The 20162-nt window shown below is 34.7% G+C and overlaps 4 protein-coding genes across 4 annotated transcripts; 1 reads left to right on the top strand and 3 right to left on the bottom strand.

Annotated features, from left to right (window-relative positions):
• Nucleotides 1-3534: 3534 nt before the first annotated feature.
• Nucleotides 3535-4608, bottom strand: LOC131940099 (putative G-protein coupled receptor B0563.6). Its single transcript, XM_059298678.1, has one exon. The coding sequence runs from the start codon at nucleotides 4606-4608 to the stop codon at nucleotides 3535-3537; it is 1074 nt and encodes a 357-aa protein (XP_059154661.1).
• A 6166-nt stretch (nucleotides 4609-10774) lies between these two features.
• Nucleotides 10775-12166, bottom strand: LOC131940010 (uncharacterized). The gene is made up of 4 exons (XM_059298545.1): nucleotides 12002-12166; nucleotides 11789-11909; nucleotides 11305-11532; nucleotides 10775-11175 (listed from the first exon to the last, which is right to left on the bottom strand). Exons 1-4 carry the CDS (start codon nucleotides 12094-12096, stop codon nucleotides 11041-11043), a joined length of 579 nt encoding a protein of 192 aa, XP_059154528.1. The 5' UTR covers nucleotides 12097-12166; the 3' UTR covers nucleotides 10775-11040.
• Nucleotides 12167-12308: 142 nt separating this feature from the next.
• On the top strand, nucleotides 12309-16275 carry LOC131940070 (uncharacterized). The gene is made up of 5 exons (XM_059298633.1): nucleotides 12309-12371; nucleotides 14128-14210; nucleotides 14714-14822; nucleotides 15445-15672; nucleotides 16079-16275. The coding sequence occupies exons 2-5, from the start codon at nucleotides 14128-14130 to the stop codon at nucleotides 16157-16159; spliced, it is 501 nt and encodes a 166-aa protein (XP_059154616.1). The 5' UTR covers nucleotides 12309-12371; the 3' UTR covers nucleotides 16160-16275.
• A 2449-nt stretch (nucleotides 16276-18724) lies between these two features.
• Nucleotides 18725-20162, bottom strand: LOC131940006 (uncharacterized). The gene is made up of 4 exons (XM_059298541.1): nucleotides 19927-20162; nucleotides 19675-19792; nucleotides 19061-19288; nucleotides 18725-18858 (listed from the first exon to the last, which is right to left on the bottom strand). Exons 1-4 carry the CDS (start codon nucleotides 20073-20075, stop codon nucleotides 18772-18774), a joined length of 582 nt encoding a protein of 193 aa, XP_059154524.1. The 5' UTR covers nucleotides 20076-20162; the 3' UTR covers nucleotides 18725-18771.

The following is a 20162-nucleotide window of genomic DNA, read 5'->3' as shown; positions in this document are numbered from 1 at the left end:
TAATGAAAATCGAAGACGCGAGACGGTTTCCTGTTATCTGTTGTGAATGTACGATAAAAATCACTCAACCGTAGGTTACTACATGTAGCAATGTGGGCGGGGGGGGGGGGGGTTGAGGAGAAACGAAGAAATAATAGAAAGGATAGTCTAGATTCGGTAGCGTAGCCTAACCTGACCCCACTTCCTGTCACCGAGTTTTCAATTATACGAGGCTTAACTTAGATCACTGATGTTCATGGAAGTCTTGGTCAGAGATTTATTTATACAGGTCAAACTAAACAAGTCACATTAAAACATTCAAGCATTTATGGATCGGAGACATTTTTATGTTACGTAGAGACGGACTTTTTAAAAATACCCAGTACCACATACGACGTACCATGACGTTATGTAACCTATAGATTATGCAATAATGCTGACTGCGTTGTGTACTAAAATAGACTATGTCAATACTCTAATGTAGGCAGTGGCGTAGCGAGGTCGGGTGTCACCCGGTGCGGCACTTAATGGTGTCACCCCCCAGAGGCGTAGCGACCTTTCTCGGGGACAAACTTTCAAGTTTTCGATTTGCACCCTCCCCCCTCCCTCAAACATTCGATTTGAACCCCCCCTCAAGTTTTTCTCTTTATATTTTGCTATTTTTTGCCATGGTGTCACCCCCCTAAATGGTGTCACCCGGTGCGGTCCGCACCCCCGCCCCGCCCCCTCGCTACGCCCCTGAATGTAGGCCTCTATATTATCGAATGCTTTAATTTAATTTAGATCATAATCCTCGTTTTACAAATACAAGTTATTCATCATCTCATCTTTTACCGTTCGTGCTCAAGACACATGGGGCAGATGAAGTAGAGTTCATCTGCTTCAGAGACCTCGGCATGTGAAGGGATAGTTTGGTCAGCACTTTGCCCAGCAGACTTTGTTTTCCCTATCGTGAGTTAGGTACCTATCAGAGCTGGGTGGACTCAGGGACGGTCTACTGATTTGAACCCGGGTTAGCAGTCCAGCTCTCTATCGCTAGGCCACGCGGTCCCATGTACACGTAATTACGTGTCTCATTTCTAGTCGAATACCTTTCACAGAGTGTAAATAATGTTGACTAGACAATATGTTGATGGTCTATTTTATTATTCACACGCAAACACATACATTGACACATACAAAGACGCACACACAAACAAACACAAGAAGCGCGCATAGATACACACACACACTTAGACCCACACACAAACACACTTCCATATAACACACACAAACACACCCATGTACACGTAATTACGTGTCTCATTTCTAGACGAATACCTTTCACAAGAAGCGCGCATACATATACACACACACACTTAGACACACACAAACACGCCTCCCTATCACACACACAAACACACCTTCCTATCGCACGTAACACAGTCTAAAAATTCTTTACTACTACAAACCAGTTAAATTATTGCACCATTCCCACCTTGACTAATATAATAAAATCAATCATTGATGTAAAGTTGTCGTACTCATTAAAAGTCTTTTGTCTTCAGTGTACGACGGCTGGTGCTTCTATACTGGCTTATCAGGAACGATTACCTTTACCGTTTCTAACATTACACTCGAAACATTAGTATAAAATCAATTATGTTCTATGGCGTGGCTTTTGTAACACCAGTTAGAACATTGGACAAGCACACCTGAATGTATCGAATTTTGTACAGTGGGATTTCCCATATTTTTGTGTGTTCGGGTTTTAGCAATAGTGGTATGTCATGGTTGAGTGTTAGGATCAGAAGTGAGTTAGGTTCGCAATAGAACCTGGTCATTTACACCTCTTCATAATCCCTGCAATTAACGCCCCATCATTCCATCCCTCCCCCCACCCCAACTTCATGTATCTGATTTCCCCCATAGTGGTTACCTTCCTACCCCCTCCCACCTATATAATTTAAAATAAGTAATGGTAAGAACAATAAATTATAAAACAGTTATAGAGTTCAAAATTTATATGTTAAATTTTGTTAGTGCGTATGACTATATGTCTGTATGTTTGTGTATGTGCGTCAGGCGACAGGTGTATCACACAGCTGTCTACAATATTTGACCTCGCCCTGGAGAAAAAAACATTTTGCTTACAGGCATCTTACAAGACTGACTATCATACAACCCACCAGCCCTGTGAAATACATACTGACACAACCCGCCAACCCCAGCCCTAGACGCAGCAGCAGAGCAGACAACAACCAGCGGGTTGCAGACGACGTGACCCAGATAACTGAGAGATCACCTTGTGACAACCTGACGGACGGCACTTCTTGTCGGGCGAGTGGCATCGGTTCCAGTTGACTTAACATGGAGGAGCTGTTGTAGAGGGGCGCAGGTAGGGGTGGGGTAGTGCGGCGCAGGCAGAGGTGGGGTAGAGGGGTGCAGGTAGGGGTGGGGTAGAGGTTCGCAGGCAGGGGTGGGATAGAGGGGCGCAGGCGGTGGGGAGATGTAGAACGACGCAGGCCGCATTAAAATTTTATTTTGGGACAGTTTTTATTTTGAGATAAAGTCGAAACATTCCAACCTTCCAGTACGTTCGGGGTCTTTACCACGAGTATACGTGTACTTATATGAATATATATATATATATATATATATATATATATATATATATATATATATATATATATATATATATATATATATATATATACTAGCTTATACCCGTGCTTCGCTACGGTAATAGATGTGGTGGTTGTAGTTTATATATGTATATATATATATATATATATATATATATATATATATATATATATATATATATATATATAATCTTAACTACACAAAATAAATTTCAATGCAAGTAACGATTTTCTCTGGGCAAACCTCCCAACCTGTTCCACAGATCGCACTGACAATACACTTCCGATTCTGCACTTAGTTTTCCGACCAATACTTGATTGGTGCAATTATGGTTTTAAATTATACTGACAATTGGTTCGTAGGAATTATTTAGTTCTGATCAATACATTGATAGGACTCAGACTCATTTCATTCGATCTCTGAAACATTACAATTTGAATAGTTTTGTTGTATCAATGTCAAGGCTTGGTGTGGTTCGAGCATAAATCTGACCATACACCATCATTTTCGAGTTGACAGTAACCTTGAACACTGTTTTACCTGAGGCTGTTACTTTATTTAATAATTTAAAGAACTGAGAGGGGAATAACTCATATTGATATTACTTTTTACATAATTCTCAGCTGTTTTGCCCTTGTTTACATCATCCAAATTCATACTTTATATTCACCATCCAAGATGTAAAAAAAAATGCTTCAATTACCAGACAACCACATTACTACTATTTTAACATTTATTTTTCCAACTTCAAAGTGTATAAATTGGTTTTATACAAAAAACTTTATATCGAGATTTTAAAATTCAAACCAAACGAAGACTAACTTGAATCGGAAATGCTGAGACAATCCATTTTAATCTTCCTCACACGAAAGCTGGCTGAGTCATCGCCCCTTACCAAATTGTTCATTTCTTGAAGTAAAATGTATATATTTAGCCTCTAGTTTTCTTGGTGCATGTCAAGAATATCTTCCTGTATGTGTTGGCGAACTTTGAACTTGTCTGGACGTAGATGAAGAAGTTGATGGAAGCGTTAAGCTGAGGGCCAGTAACTCTAGCCACGAAGGTGAATACCATCTGGCTGGAGATGGAGAACGGCTGGTAGTCCGTGTACACAATGTACCAGGACGTGACGTTGGTGGGGATCAGAACCAGCACCATCATACACACGCACAACGAGAGCGTGATTTTAATAGCGCGGACGTCCATGACTCGCTTCTTGTGTGCTGCAGAGGACATGCCGGCCACCTTTCTCATCGAGGTCTTCAGCTTAGCCACAATCAAGATGGCGCTGGTCATGATTAACAAGATAGGGAAACCGATGAACACGATGTTTAAGAAGACATTGTTATACATGTACACAAACTTTTCGTTATCTAAATAAAACTGACTAAATGCAGGAATATAATATGTGTAGTTTGTCACTGTGTCGGGAAGAATTAACAAGTCGTGTGTTAAATATTCAAGACAGTACAAAGGCGGACATACAAGGAAAACAAAGACTAAACTTACAGTTATTCTAGTCGGAGTTATAATTAAAGCTGCTTTAAATGGAAATACAACCGCCACCATTCTCTCCATAGCTATGATAACGACGCAATAGACGCTGGTCGATAGAAAGGCATTGTTCCATAACTGTAGATAAAGGCTGATGTAGATGGAGATGATACTGTACAGATCGATGCTGAACGGGTAGATGAAGTGCTCGACACAGAAGACGACACCAAGGAGAGAGTAGAGAAGATCGGACACAGCGAGCGAGGCCAGGAGAAGGTTCGTCGTGTCCTTGAACCCGTGGTGCTTGAGGACAACAATGGTGAGGCAGTTACCGGAAATGCCCATCACACACAGCACGGGCATGATGACGTTGTAGGTGAGTACTCGCAGGATCTCCACAGCGTCATCTGATACGTCATAGATTCCATCATGGCTCCCCCTGGGCTCAAAGTCTGAGACCAGAGAATCGTTTGAGATTAACTCCGTGAGATCCTTTAAATTTTTATTCATAGCTTTCAGATAGTGGAGTAAATCGTTATCCTCTCAGAAAATAAATTAAGAAATAAAATCAATCGATCAAGTATATATAACATTCACCAGATCGTACTTTGAATAAACAGTTTACTACTTGTGTCAATTATTCTCGCTAGTGTTCCAACTGTTAGCTCAAATTTTAACAAAGACTTGGGTACAGTTGTGAAAATCCTTAAATCGATACTCATATACGGAACATTTTGAGCAAAACTATACTATCACTGACTGAAGCGTATTGTTTAGAAGTCTCTTCTATGTTGGATATTAGATTAACTTTCGTGTATAAAATTGATAAAAATGCTCTAAGCTTAGAGAAAATATAATATTTAACGGGACAATTTAGCGACAAATATCTGAAATAGAATTCAGAATTCATTCAATGTCAATAAGACTGATCAAATAAAAGTAATGTAAAATACAAGAGATCAGCATGATAAGCTTTAACTATTGTAGCAAACGTATCTGTAAGTGTATCAGTAGCAGAACAGAGAACTGATCATGTCCTAAGAATATCTAACAGATCTGCAATGTGAAAATAAAATAAAACTTACGCAATAGATAATACATTTAAAAATATGTTTTCTTAAGGTTTGATACTGGGATTTTGTCTGTATAAAATATAATTAGAAAAAGTCGAAGTGATTCCTGGAGGTAATATCTGTAAAATAATTTTCATTCATTAAAATCTTATACCGCTACCCCCCCCCCCCCCCCCAACCTCGCCAATCAATAGCGCCGTCAATCAATTCAATTTACCGCCAGCGAAATTTTCTAGAATTAAAGAAAAAGATTGTTTATGAAATGTTTTCTGATGTTTAAGTCAGGAATAGGTAAACGGTTCAGCCGTTTCACCGAGCGAGATTGGTAAGTGGTTAAACTGATACACAGAGCCAGATTGGTAAGTGGTTTAGCGTTATACAGAGCGAGATTGACAAGATGATGCAGCTAATTTATGACGGTTGACCTTGCTGTGTTTTAAATTGTCGTCCTGAATATGTTACGCTACAATAATGTGTGTAGTTAAATCGGTAACAAATTATCGAGTTTTTTGTTCAATAAATTTTAGTTCACTTAGGTCCTTAGAGCGTATGATTATTTCAAATGGTAGAAGATTTAAAAATGAAATCTTTTAACTCTTTACTCGATACATTTATGACCATCTCACAATAATATTTTACCTAATTCTGTAATTGTGAATAAATCTATAAGAAAAAGAATTGAAAGGTCATTACCACGATTCGTGTACAATTCTTATTCATTGTGTATTGTGTTTTTTTATTAGACATTCCCGCACTTAAAGTAAATGACACCCGCGGGGCTATCGAGTCAGATGTTGTAAACTGAAGGCAGACAAAGAGACGATCTCTATTGTGTTATAGTTAAGATGTTTGAACTCACACTGATGTTTAAACTCATGTCGCCATTCAAAAGTATCACTCACGCTGATTTACGATGAACATGACAACAAACCAATAAGCAACTTTAAAAGCTGTCAAACAGATTCATGTACATAAATCGGTTTTATATAATGAAGGCGACAATACGGCTACAAGTTTTTTTTAACGAGGTCCATTTTTAGGACCAACAATCTCTTCTGATTGTGCTCTGCCAATAAATACAACTCTATAACTCGTGTTCCTATATCGGTTATTACCTTGATCGACCTAAAATTTGGCGGGAGTGCCTTTGAATTTAACATGTTTCGCAGCCACAAAACGGTGTTTCTCGTTTGGTCTGTTGAAAGAAATATAAATAAATATGTACTTTATTAATTGGCCGCTGTTCTGCTAGTGTTAGTATACATTGCTTTGATGTTGAGTATAGCGTGTTGGAACTTGTAGACAGCTATACATTGCTTTGATGTTGAGTATAGGGTGTGGGAAGGTGTAGACAGCTATACAGCTATATATGGCTTTGATGTTGAGTATAGCGTGTGGGAAGTTCTAGACAGCTATACATTGCTTTGATGTTGAGTATAGCGTGTTGGAAGTTGTAGACAGCTATACAGCTATACATTTCTTTGATGTTGAGTATAGCGTGTGGTAAGTTTTAGACAGCTATACATGTCTTTGATGTTGAGTATAGCGTGTGGGAAGTTGTAGACAAGCATTCAGACTGTGTGGAAACGAGGAAACGTTTCACTAAAATAAAAGTTAAAGACAAAATGACTGGAAATATTTTAATCAAGTAAACATTTCATTAAAATAGTAAAATTAAAAAATATTAAAATACTAAAACAAGACAACTGTGTATTACATAATATTAAACATTTGGTTTCAGTCATCGCAAAACCATATAGTCGACGTGAACGACAATGAAAGGAACATTACATACTTTGTTATTTGTTTCATTTCATCTCTCTGAACAAGGTCCCAAGACAGCTTGGTTTCTCAAAGTCAGGATTACAATGGATTTTAGCTTGGAGGAAGCAGGTCAGACCAACGTTAATATAACACTCTACATCAATATCCTAACAAATGTAATCTACATCAATATCCGAACAAATGTAATCTACTTCAATATCCGAACAAATGTAATCTACATCAATATCCCAACAAATGTAATCTACTTCAATATCCGAATAAATGTAATCTACATCAATATCCCAACAAATGTAATCTACTTCAATATCCGAACAAATGTAATCTACATCAATATCCCAACAAATGTAATCTACTTCAATATCCGAACAAATGTAATCTACTTCAATATCCGAACAAATGTTATTATTTATGTGTTTCGAATAATAATTATAATTAATTAGTATTCCAAGCAGAGCTAATTAGACACAAATTTGAGATGTTGTGTGTTACTTGTGGTTACTCAGCATATATATGTAATATTATGTATAACCACTGTTAGGTTTTGCAGTTTTAATACACATACCGTACTCGTTTAAATTACTACGAAGTCTTTTTCCATTCATATTACAGTCTATACGTCCTATTCAAATATTAATATTGTGCTTTCAATTTGCTAGGCAGGTAAATGATTTTACCATGTGCAATGTTTGATGATTCATAAAAATCAACAAGTTATTTCGATTTGTGCTCAAGGAATAATCGGCACTATTAGCAGAACATCTCTTAGACGAATCAGAGTTTTTCCACATATATATGATAGTATACACTATGTAACTAAATGTAACTTGCACTTAATCACAGATATGTGCTACATTATGTTACCTATGATTTGTTGTTCAGGTTTATGAAGTGTTTGACATTGACAACAACGGCTAGCCTTGTTGTTAACAGTTGTAGCTAGCAGCTCCACTATTGGAGGTTAAACGTAAAAATGTGCTAAAACTAGAGTCACATTTATCCCAGTACTACAACTAGAGTCACATTTATCCCAGTACTAAAACTAGTGTCACATTTATCCCAATACTAAAACTAGAGTCACATTTATCCCAGTACTACAACTAGAGTCACATTTATCCCAGTACTACAACTAGAGTCACATTTATCCCAGTACTACAACTAGAGTCACATTTATCCCAGTACTACAACTAGAGTCACATTTATCCCAGTACTAAAACTAGAGTCACATTTATCCCAGTACTACAACTAGAGTCACATTTATCCCAGTACAACAACTAGTCACATTTATCCCAGTACTACAACTAGAGTCACATTTATCCCAGTACTAAAACTAGAGTCACTTTTATCCCAGTACTAAAACTATAGTCACATTTATCCCACTACTAAAACTAGAGTCACATTTATCCCAGTACTAAAACTAGAGTCACATTTATCCCAGTTCTAAAACTAGAGTCACATTTATCGTTGGAACAGTCTCTTTTACGATATGATACATAGTTGGATTATACGTTTCTTAGAATAAGGTATTACAAGTGATATTGAAATAGCAAATTATCAAAAAACTTTATTATACCAACTGGAATACAACATGGGTGTTTCGTTGACTGGTGGATATTATAACGAAACAAACTAGAGAAAACTAACTGAAATCTAACGGACACAACAGCTAGCTCGAAGTCTTGGATTTCGCAGATCTGCGCTGCCTTCTCGAACATAGTCAACAACAAAATATGCAGAAAAAAATTGAAATTGTTGAAGAAAACCGGATGTTTAATGATAATTGCACCGCCCATAACGTTCTGATTAGAATCAGCAGCAACAAAACGCGTTTTAACATTTTAAGCCAATGTGGAATTCAAATGCATTGTAAAAAAAACTCGGATCTATAGCTAAATGTGAAGAAATGGACGGCCGTTAGCGCTAGATTAATTAGCAGTGTTTCTTCCAGACTTTTTTCTCCGGGGGGGGGGACACTTGAAATTTTCGGGGGGGGGGAGGAGGAGGGCGGTAGACTTTCTTCAGGGGGGGGGGGCGGGGGGGGCGGACACTGTTAAAAGTATATATTTTCTATATACATTATATAAATTTCATTTCGTTCGGAGGGGCGGTAGAAGAGATGCCTGGAAGAAACTCTGTTTATTAGTGAGGCCTTTACAGCTAAATTAATTAGTGGGGCTGTTACAGCTAGATTAATTATAATTAGTTAGCTTACTATATTAGAATTAAAATATATTATTTTAGGCATATAGGCTTTAAGTAAACCACGTACAAGCAGAAACTAATTAAATCTTGTTTGTTTTTACATGTTCTGTGATTTTTTAGGTGATTTTTGTTTGTTAATTTTTTAAAAAAATTGCTTTTACTTTTCCATGACTATTTAACTGGTATAAACAGAATACATTATATATATATTTAATTTATTATAATCTGTAAAATAAATTGTGGTGCCCAAAACTAATTGGGGCCTTCAAACAACTGCTTTATTACCCCCCCCTCCCCCCCCCCCTTGAATCCCACACTGGCTTAGTATGTGTGTTCATTTGTATTTGTGTTTGATTGCAAGTGTGTCTGAGTGCGTAGGTGCAAGATTGCGATGTGTGTTTGTGTGTGTGTGTGTGTTGTGTTTGTATTTGTTCGTAAATCAGCCATAAAAATGTTTGCGTCTGTATTTAATCAAACAGGGATTTGACAGAAAGCTCTATTAATTCTTTTGCTTTAATTACACATGTATGCAGGTTATTTCATTTATATCACGAACTGGATTCAAAGGGAATAACATAACATTCTTTCTAATAATAAACTGATTTATATTTAATGATCGCTTGCTCATTAGCAGTGTAGCTATAAGCCAACCAGAGTTAAGTTATGAAAAATATTAAAAATTTAATAAAAAAACTGTACTGGAATTTATTAAACAATGTTTTATTAGAACAAATTGACGTTTTACTGTTGTTGCTCATCTGACAAAACAAATATTATTTTTAAAGATTTACAAGCAACACTAATTTTTACAAAACTCATAAATCAGTTTATTATAAGTTTATTATTACCACCGTCTACTACGTCATTGTTAATACTAGCTATAACGGCCGTCCACTTCGTTTTTTGTAAATTACAATTAATAAATCTTCTGTGTAACAATTAAAATGAGATATAACATTGAATAGAACATTTTACAATTAATCCAAACACTTAATTAAACTTCTGAATAATTAATTAAAATTCCACAGCGAGAAAATAGAGCAAGTATTAATTTAAAAGGTCTAGCCGGTCGATAAATGATACGTGTCGTACTACCATTGATGTCTTTTTAATGTAAGCTTAGCATACATAGGCGGATCCAAATGATAAGTAAGTGGGTGGCTTAGCGAATAACCGGCGTCAGGGGCTCGCCTGTTTTGACCCATACAGACATAGGAGTTAAATAAAAGCTATTAAAAATATACAACTATCAAAACAAAATCTTTTATGTTTGTGCTAAACTGAGACAGAAATAACATTTGTGAAGTGAATTCCATCAGTTTCCAAATGTATTCTAAATTTTAAAATTAATATAAAGACGTAAATTTTATAATGTTATTTTTGACTGATCTCCATTTTCCTTTCAATGAATAATTTCAAGGTGTTTTGAATAAATATTTGTGGTATTTATTTTTTTTTTTTTGCAATTAAAACAATTAAAACATCGATTAAGAAGATCTCACAAAACCTTTATTAAACCAGAATCAGCATATCTACATACAGAACTATCAAATTTACCGGGGCGAACTATCAAATTTACGCCCCCTTCCCTCACTATATTAGCTGGTAGCAGCATACATGATTACATTCGTGGGTAGCTACATACATGATTACATTCGTGGGTAGCAACATACATGATGATATTCGAGGGTAGCAACATACATGATTACATTCATGGGTAGCAACATACATGAATACATTCGTGGGTAGCACCATACATGATTACATTCATGGGTAGCTACATACATGATTACATTCGTGGGTAGCTACATACGTGATTACATTCATGGGTAGCAACATACATTATTATATTCGTCGGCTGCAACATACATGATTACACTTTCGTTCAATGTTCAACGTAAATAGTCGACTCAACAACGACTTTTTTATTTTTCCCTCTAAAAAAAGAAAATACTTTGGTGAAGATATTTTTTGAAGACTGTGAGTTTTGCTTTTCGTTTTCATTGCAAAAAAGTGGTGCCTGAAAATGGTTATCAAGAATTGAAAAAAATAATCATAATAAAAAAAAATTAACCATTAAAAATTAATTACACGCTGGTTGATTCTGCAATATGTTTACTGGTTATTTATCATCACAGGCAGAACTCACCCATCCACCATTTTCGGTGACCTTAGGGTCAATCCCCTCCACAACTGCCGTCTGGCACCAGCCTAGCACCTGGTCCATCTTAGCGATACCTTTGGAGTACATTCTCATCACGTAGTCGTACAAGAAGAAGAAAACTACGATGATGTGTTCTGCCAGATTTTGTGTTGAGGCACCCACTACTTGTTTCACGATAGATTGAAATTCCTCCTCTCTCACATCAAGGCTGTGCTGATATATATATATATATATATATATATATATATATATATATATATATATATATATATATATATGTATATATATATATATATATATATATATATATATATATATATATATATATATATATGTATATATATATATGTGTGTGTGTGAGTGAGTGTGTATGTATGAGCGTGTTTATATATTAAAGAGTGATTTTTTTTAAAACGCTATCTAATATTCCAATTCTGATATAAAGAATAAAATGTCGATGATAACTTACATTCATGGCTGTATCTTTCGTTAGTTGTCTCTGCCTAGAGTGCATAAACTCGGATGAGATGCCTTCAATACCTTTAAACACAGGATCTAATTCCGCATTTCCCCCCTCGACTCGCAGATCACTGTTTTGCCATTAATAAAGTGTGATGTGTTAGCTTAAGCTAAACTCCAATGAGAAAAATTATCTGACATCGCAAAACATTATGTTGTTTACCTTAATACAGTGAGATTTTGGATCAACTCTGGGTTGTCTTCCAGAAGCCTTTGTTTCACAAATAGCAGGAACAGATCCCTTCCAGTACATGACATGTTATCGACGCGGTGTCTTTACCTTTATAAAACAGCAAGATTTAGCCACACATACACTTTGTGGAATTTCTTGTTATCTATCTTAATTGAAACCAAACATTGTGTTGCATAATCCGTTATCTTTTCCTATAAGTAAAACACACATTGCGAAGTGCTTAGCACACTATATATTGTGGTCTTATTAGATAGCAGGTCACAAAAAACAGATAAACAAACACAGCAGTAGATGTTGGAGTAGATCATTCTACGTCCAGATAAAGGTAGGTATCACAGAGGTATGTGTACACTACTCAAGAATTGTAGGTTGATCTATGTATTTATATATTGCTGTGTCGGTGTAATATTCAATTACATATTAAATTTGTCTTAATAAAATTGTTATAAAGAAAGATGAATCTAAAGTTGTAAAACGGTGTCACAACTGTGAAATCAAATGGCTGGATTAATGTGACCTGCGGATGTATTCTATATTAATTAAAAGTTCATTTCGTGTCGACTATAGATACGATAACAATTCACCTATTTGTTTGCAGTTCAGTTCATGTTAACGGTAGGAACGATTGAAAATTTTCCCACATTTGTTAACAGTTCAGTTCATGTTAACGGTAGGAACGATTGAAAATTTCCCCACATTTGTTGACAGTTCAGTTCATGTTAACGGTAGGAACGATTGAAAATTTTCCCACATTTGTTGACAGTTCAGTTCATGTTAACGGTAGGAACGATTGAAAATTTTCCCACATTTGTTGACAGTTCAGTTCATGTTAACGGTAGGAACGATTGAAAATTTTCCCACATTTGTTAACAGTTCAGTTCATGTTAACGGTAGGAACGATTGAAAATTTCCCCACATTTGTTGACAGTTCAGTTCATGTTAACGGTAGGAACGATTGAAAATTTTCCCACATTTGTTGACAGTTCAGTTCATGTTAACGGTAGGAACGATTGAAAATTTTCCCACATTTGTTGACAGTTCAGTTCATGTTAACGGTAGGAACGATTGAAAATTTTCCCACATTTGTTGACAGTTCAGTTCATGTTAACGGTAGGAACGATTGAAAATTTTCCCACATTTGTTAACAGTTCAGTTCATGTTAACGGTAGGAACGATTGAAAATTTCCCCACATTTGTTGACAGTTCAGTTCATGTTAACGGTAGGAACGATTGAAAATTTTCCCACATTTGTTGACAGTTCAGTTCATGTTAACGGTAGGAACGATTGAAAATTTTCCCACATTTGTTGACTGTTCAGTTCATGTTAACGGTAGGAATGATTGAAAATTTTCCCTCATTTGTTGAGAGTTCAGTTCATGTTAACGGTAGGAACGATAGAAAATTTTCCCACATTTGTTGACAGTTCAGTTCATGTTAACGGTAGGAATGATTGAAAATTTTCCCACATTTGTTGAGAGTTCAGTTCATGTTAACGGTAGGAATGATTGAAAATTTTCCCTCATTTGTTGAGAGTTCAGTTCATGTTAACGGTAGGAATGATTGAAAATTTTCCCTCATTTGTTGAGAGTTCAGTTCATGTTAACGGTAGGATTGATTGAAAATTTTCCCACATTTGTTGAGAGTTCAGTTCATGTTAACGGTAGGAACGATTGAAAATTTTCCCTCATTTGTTGAGAGTTCAGTTCATGTTAACGGTAGGAATGATTGAAAATTTTCCCTCATTTGTTGAGAGTTCAGTTCATGTTAACGGTAGGAACGATTGAAAATTTTCCCACATTTGTTGTCAGTTCAGTTCATGTTAACGGTAGGAACGATTGAAAATTTTCCCACATTTGTCCACAGTTCAGTTCATGTTAACGGTAGGAACGATTAAAAATTTTCCCCACATTTGTTGACAGTTCAGTTCATGTTAACGGTAGGAACGATTGAAAATTTCCCCACATTTGCTGACAGTTCAGTTCATGTTAACGGTAGGAACGATTGAAAATTTTCCCACATTTGTTGAGAGTTCAGTTCATGTTAACGGTAGGAAAGATTGAAAATTTTCCCTCATTTGTTGACAGTTTTTTTAACAGATGGCCCAGTTAACCGGAGATGTGTTTCAAAGCTTTCTGGAGTTCAATGATCCGGGGATAATTGAAGAGCTAACAGGGAGTAGGTAAATAATTCGCTTTATATTTAAACAATCATATCACATACAAGGCTACGGTGTGCTGTTAGTTTCTTACTCTTATCTAGATTTTTTATTAAAATTCGTATGCAAATGTATATATATATATATATATATATATATATATATATATATATATATATATATATATATATATATATATATATATATATATATATAATTATATTTAGTATATATATATATATATATATATATATATATATATATATATATATATATATATATATATATATATATATATATATATATTACATTTAGTATAATTATATTTAGTATAATTAACATATGCATATTTAAAGACGTTTTTCTAAATTTGAATGATTTTATCTTTTTTTCCGTCTTTAAATACAATTTAGTTTATACATTTAGTACATCCAACATATTATTTTCAATAGAAGTCCGTATCTTTAAGTTTCCCATATATTGCCAATATATATATATATATATTCTAATATATTGTTTTGTTAAAGAGCTACTGTTTCAAGCAATAACGAGCATGTGGTCACGACTCTAAAGGACATTACTGATGAATTTGCTCAAACACGACTAAGAGAAAAAACAAGGCAACTAGCAGAACAGGTCAGATTTTGGTTTACAAACTCCAATAAACGAAACTATAAACATGTATTTATTATGATGTTAGCTAACACAGATTACCTAAGTCTAAATTCCAACTGAATTATAACAATAGTAACTTAATTATGCAATTTAAAGTTGATAATTAAGCGTACAATTTATTTCGCACAATGCAGTTTATTTAAAGCATCTCTTTGCTCCCCTCAGCGGAGCAGGTCCACCCCCCCTCCCCCCTTCCCAAGTGATGAAAACATGTGTAATGTATGTAGAAAATATATACTTAAACCATTTTCCAAACATGCATCTACCCCCTCCCCCCTCCACACACACAATGACGTGATGAAAAAATACGTAAAAGTAAACCAGTCTCGAAACGATAAAATAATTTTAAAAAAAAACTTCTCAAGGTTTATTTGCATGCGCGCTACATATTATTTATAATTGCCAGCATGGTCAATTACTAGTTGTTAGATCAGTTTCATTTCTTCGGTTGCTATTGAAACATAGCGTGTAAAACTACGCTGAGTTATGTTTTCTTTTCCCGTGCATTCAACATAATACATTTGAACGATTTATGTATGAGCTGTCTTTAACCTCACATTCTTAAAATACATTTTTGTAACAGGAATCTCACAAGTCGTATTCCTTCTCTGATTTCACCAACATCATAACAGAGGTGGTGAGGGGCTCACAGTATGTGTGGGAGGCGATTTGTGTGGTGTTCCACTTCTGTTGGGACCTACTGAAGCTGTTAGCCAGGCGAATCGCTGGACAGATAAAGGATTGTTTCATAGCCTGTAAGAACGCTGTCTCTTACGTCATCGGTAGGGTTGTAACCTGCGTGGGCGGATGGGTGAGTGGCTAAATTTTTTTTAATTGAATACATTTTTAAAGAGGTTAATTACTGGCATGGAATTAAACAATGTTCTAATAAACATTACTTTGAACTAGAGGCGTAGCGACCCTTCCAGGCGCCCGGGGACAAACTTTCGTTTCGAACCCCCTCGAACTTTTCATTTGCACCCCCCCCCCTCTAAAACTTTCAATTTGGCGCTCCCCCTAAGGTCGGCGACCGGGGACATATGTCCCCCCCCCCCTTGCTACGCCTCTGCTTTGAACGTCGTTATTGTTAGCAAATCAATAAGAATATATTTTAAAATATTACTATTTTATTATACAAATGTATTGTCAAATTATTTTATAAGTATCTTCTCGATTCGTCAATAAAAAATACAATTAATATAATTCTCTTCTCACAGGTTCGCGCTCTGTCTAAGGCTTTATCTATTGGCACGTTAATAAATTCTATATTCACGTTTAGTACGGGGGGAAATAAATGAATTAGTATTAAAGTTGTATGGGGTTATTCAACACTAGTCTTTTAATTTTAAAAACATTTTTTAATGTATCTAAAAAAATTCCATAACTAGCTTATTAAATACAGGATGTTGGATACTTTTTTCAGATTTGTACTTGTTTTTTTTTTATCTGTATTATTGTTTTTATTTGTTATTATGTAGGTTGTATTGCATATATTTCTTGGATATTTATATATTTTAAATTACAAGACGAAATATTTTAAAATTATCTATTTCTAAGTCATTGCAGACTACGAGAAGATTTTAAAGCAATACAAATGTTAATATATTATGTAAATTAGTTGAAATATCATCTTTGTCTGTTCGTGCCCAAGTGACATGGCTCAGAACGACTAGTAGAGTTCATCTGTCTCAGAGACCTCGGCATACAGGGGGATAGTGTGGTCAGCACTATACCCAGCCTTCTTTGTTTTCCCTAACGTGAGTTAGGTACCAGTCAGAGCTGGGTGGCCATTCCGTTGACTTGAACCCGGATTCGAACTCGAGACTTTCGGGTTAGCAGTCTAGCTCTCTACCGCTAGTTAAAATCTATAGATCCATTATCTATCGACCTTTGATGGCTACAACTGAGGTGTAAGCCCGTTCTGTTTGTGTTCTCTTATGGCAGCATACAACAGGCAGAACGGTGTTAAATATTGATGCAACTAAATGAAAGAATATACGAGGTGACTTAGTTGGATGGTTTTAGTGGAACTACTTTAACATTGACATCATGATGCATGAAATACAGGCTTATGACAAGATTTGTGTCCGTATTGGTGGGAAATCAGAAGCTAATTGTTTTACTAATAACAATTAACTTAAACGCTTAAACGTCTTGTGGCTATCAACAAGCTGATGGACGACAAGCTTACTGTCAGAAACATTAACTTTCCAATGTTGTCAGTTTTTAATTCCCGTTCGTTACTAAACTACACCAACGCAGATTGTAGTAAATAATGTCTAATTAGTATAAACAACAATGATTTTTTTTTACAAGAGATTGATGATAGCGGCGGCAACTAGATACCATTGAAGATTGTTGTTTGATATGAGTAGGGTTGCGAAATAAATTGAGGGTTTAGAACTCCTGAGATGGGGTTTCTGTGTTAGTTGAGCCCCGTCGAATATGGGTATAATATGGTCACTAAAGTATTTGTATGTGTGATTTTCTGCGGACAGACTTTCATCATTTGGAACACTACATATGTAAAGTTTAAGGGAATTTTTCAAGGAGATGATTGGAGATGTTTGAGGCTTATTTAGTGATGATTTTAGTTTGGTGTATTGAAACCTAAGATGATTTGAGTTTGGTGTATTGAAACGTAAGATGATTTGAGAGGTTTGGTGTAGTGAAACCTAAGATGATTTTAGAGGTTTGGTATATTGAAAACTAAGAGGATTTGAGTTTGGTGTATTGAAACCTAAGATGATTGGAGAGGTTTGAGGATGGATTCTAGAGATTATTGGATTTGGAAATGATTTAACGGATTGATGTCTTAGAACCCCTGGTTCGGTTTCATCATCGGGAGTAGTGGCCCACCATTTCACACGTGTAGGGTGCTTTTTAAAATGAATATAGACTCCTTATTGATTTGGACGACTGTGCTTTTTGTTATTCAAGTTCCATGTAAACAATTTTTATTGCAAACGTTTTTTTTTTAAATTAAATCATTAAACAACAATCATTCGGGGTGGATGGGTTTGCGTCTTTAAATTATTATTTATGATCGAACAAATCAAACCAAACATAGATCTACAGATACAGAAGTTTATTTATACAATATCAAATACAAAGTAATTTTTGAAACTGTTCATTTTGTTACTTTTTCACATACAGAGTATAGATGAAGTATTATAATCGTGCTACAAAATCAAATAAAATCGTGATAGTTTTCGCCGATTTATTTTCTCCAACTTGATTGTAGGCTATATTGTCAAAATTTGGATATTATACGCGACCGGGAGAGGAAATTGTAAGGGGGATAATCGAGAAAATATTTCAGGAAATTTAAAATAAATTTATGTAGTATACTACACTCAGTGAGTAGAAATATAACGTCTGTCACACATTGCCTTTAAAAAACAAAAGGTTTTTTTTAATGATTAGTAGATTGGTTATACACAGTCACTGAAGAAATCGGCTGTGAAACTGCCATTGATGTAAAACATGAATAATTTTGTGTTAAGTGTATTGGAAACCAATATAGGACGAACAAATTACAATGTTATACTGTAAGTTATTTTTTTAGTCACAAAACATATAAATAATTAAAAAAGAAACAAATAATTAAAAAATTAACTAGGATCCGATAAAGATTTATTTTAATAGTTACATATTTCTAACGACTCTAAACCTTTATATTTAGATTATATTTATACAATCCTAAAATAGGCTCATTTATTTAGAGAGTTCATAATTTCCATCACAAAAATTTTAAACGTTAAAATTTTCTGTTTTTTTTTTCTGTCTTAAAACTCTTAATTGTTTAAGTTTAAAACCAATTAAATAATGTGTAAATTACACAATACTCAAAATATTTGTATATGCGCATTGAGATATGTTTGCGTGAAAAAATATTTTATTTGATTGATTATTTCCTCCAAAACAACAGTCTAGAGAACAGACTACTTGACGACTGTGGCCTTTGTTTTGGTTTTTTCTTTGAAAAAACGTGTGCCTGTTAATTGGAAAAAACATTAATTTATAAAATTAGTTTATAAAATATAAATGATATATGTAAAAAAATGTTTTAAGGTCTTATGTGAACGTCTAAAATTATTTCAGCATACTTTACCACAGAATTTTAAAAAAATCAATTCATCAACATATTTCTTAACGAATAAGAAACACAAATTATTCTTATCACTGCTATAGCTCACCCATCCCCCCACTTGGGTGACCTTAGGGTCAATCCCCTCCACAACTGCCGTCTGGCACCAGCCTAGCACCTGATCCATCTTAGCGATACCTTTGGAGTACATTCTCATCACGTAGTCGTACAAGAAGAAGAAAACTACGATGATGTGTTCTGATACGTTTTGTGTTGCTGCGGCTAAAACTTCTTGGACGATAGATTTAAAGTCTTGCTCTTTCACATCAAGGCTGTGCTAGAATACACATACACTGATGTATATATAATATATATATATATATATATATATATATATATATATATATATATATATATATATATATATATATATATATATATATATATATATATATATATATATATATATATATATATATCATTTACACACACACACATATATATATAATGTGTATATATATATATTATATATATATATATATAGTATATATATAGTATATATTATATATATATATATATATATATATATATATATATATATATATATATGCGTGTGTGTTTGTATATAATAAGTATATCAGTGTTTGTAATAAACGTCAATATACAATTATAATGATCACTCTTATATTCATGTTGCTACTATTCTAAACATTAAAGACATACCGCCATAGCCTCGTCTCTTGTCAGTTTTCTGTGTTTAGAATTCAAAAAGTGTCGGGCTACATCTTCGAGACCTGCACACACATGCTTCAACTCCACATTTTCCTTAGCTTGTGCAGTACTATTTAGAAATTTAGACACAATTACTTTGCCTTTTTAACGAACCTACAAACTAAAGAGTATGTTTTTGAACTTTTTTTTTACGCGTCTCAATCAATGTGTTAATTTACAAATTTAAAAAATAAAAATTGTTACCTTAAGAAGGACAGTTGACTGATTAACTCCGGGTTGTCGTCTTTCAATCTTTGTTTGACAAATAACAGAAACACTTGACCACCGTTACATGCCTTAGTAGCTACATTTTCCTCCGGCCAAGCTTCAGTTGCTAGTGGAACATTAGCCATTGATGAACTCACTTGTTTAAGTTTTCTGATAACCAACTCGATAGTAGATGTATATCTAAAGCATTTGGGTCGTCAAGAATGAACCAA

This window comes from Physella acuta, unplaced genomic scaffold (assembly GCF_028476545.2).
Source record: "Physella acuta isolate Inbredline_101_S28 unplaced genomic scaffold, ASM2847654v3 ptg000308l, whole genome shotgun sequence".
NCBI classification, from domain to species: domain Eukaryota; kingdom Metazoa; phylum Mollusca; class Gastropoda; family Physidae; genus Physella; species Physella acuta.
The sequence above is the reverse complement of the archived record's forward strand: the minus strand, read 5'-3'. Positions and strand labels throughout refer to the sequence as shown.

What these genes read in the sequence shown, in the direction of transcription:
- LOC131940099 (XM_059298678.1), bottom strand. Translation starts at nt 4,608, where the DNA reads ATGAATAAAAATTTAAAGGATCTCACGGAGTTAATCTCAAACGATTCT.
- LOC131940010 (XM_059298545.1), bottom strand. Translation starts at nt 12,096, where the DNA reads ATGTCATGTACTGGAAGGGATCTGTTCCTGCTATTTGTGAAACAAAGG. An exon ending in CGAAAGATACAGCCATGAAT is followed by an intron (nt 11,533 to 11,788) that starts GTAAGTTATCAT and finishes TATATATATCAG; the next exon opens with CACAGCCTTGATGTGAGAGA. An exon ending in TCACCGAAAATGGTGGATGG is followed by an intron (nt 11,176 to 11,304) that starts GTGAGTTCTGCC and finishes AACCATTTTCAG; the next exon opens with GCACCACTTTTTTGCAATGA.
- LOC131940070 (XM_059298633.1), top strand. Translation starts at nt 14,128, where the DNA reads ATGGCCCAGTTAACCGGAGATGTGTTTCAAAGCTTTCTGGAGTTCAAT. An exon ending in GAAGAGCTAACAGGGAGTAG is followed by an intron (nt 14,211 to 14,713) that starts GTAAATAATTCG and finishes GTTTTGTTAAAG; the next exon opens with AGCTACTGTTTCAAGCAATA. An exon ending in TAACCTGCGTGGGCGGATGG is followed by an intron (nt 15,673 to 16,078) that starts GTGAGTGGCTAA and finishes CTCTTCTCACAG; the next exon opens with GTTCGCGCTCTGTCTAAGGC.
- LOC131940006 (XM_059298541.1), bottom strand. Translation starts at nt 20,075, where the DNA reads ATGGCTAATGTTCCACTAGCAACTGAAGCTTGGCCGGAGGAAAATGTA. An exon ending in CAAGAGACGAGGCTATGGCG is followed by an intron (nt 19,289 to 19,674) that starts GTATGTCTTTAA and finishes TGTGTATTCTAG; the next exon opens with CACAGCCTTGATGTGAAAGA. An exon ending in TCACCCAAGTGGGGGGATGG is followed by an intron (nt 18,859 to 19,060) that starts GTGAGCTATAGC and finishes TCCAATTAACAG; the next exon opens with GCACACGTTTTTTCAAAGAA.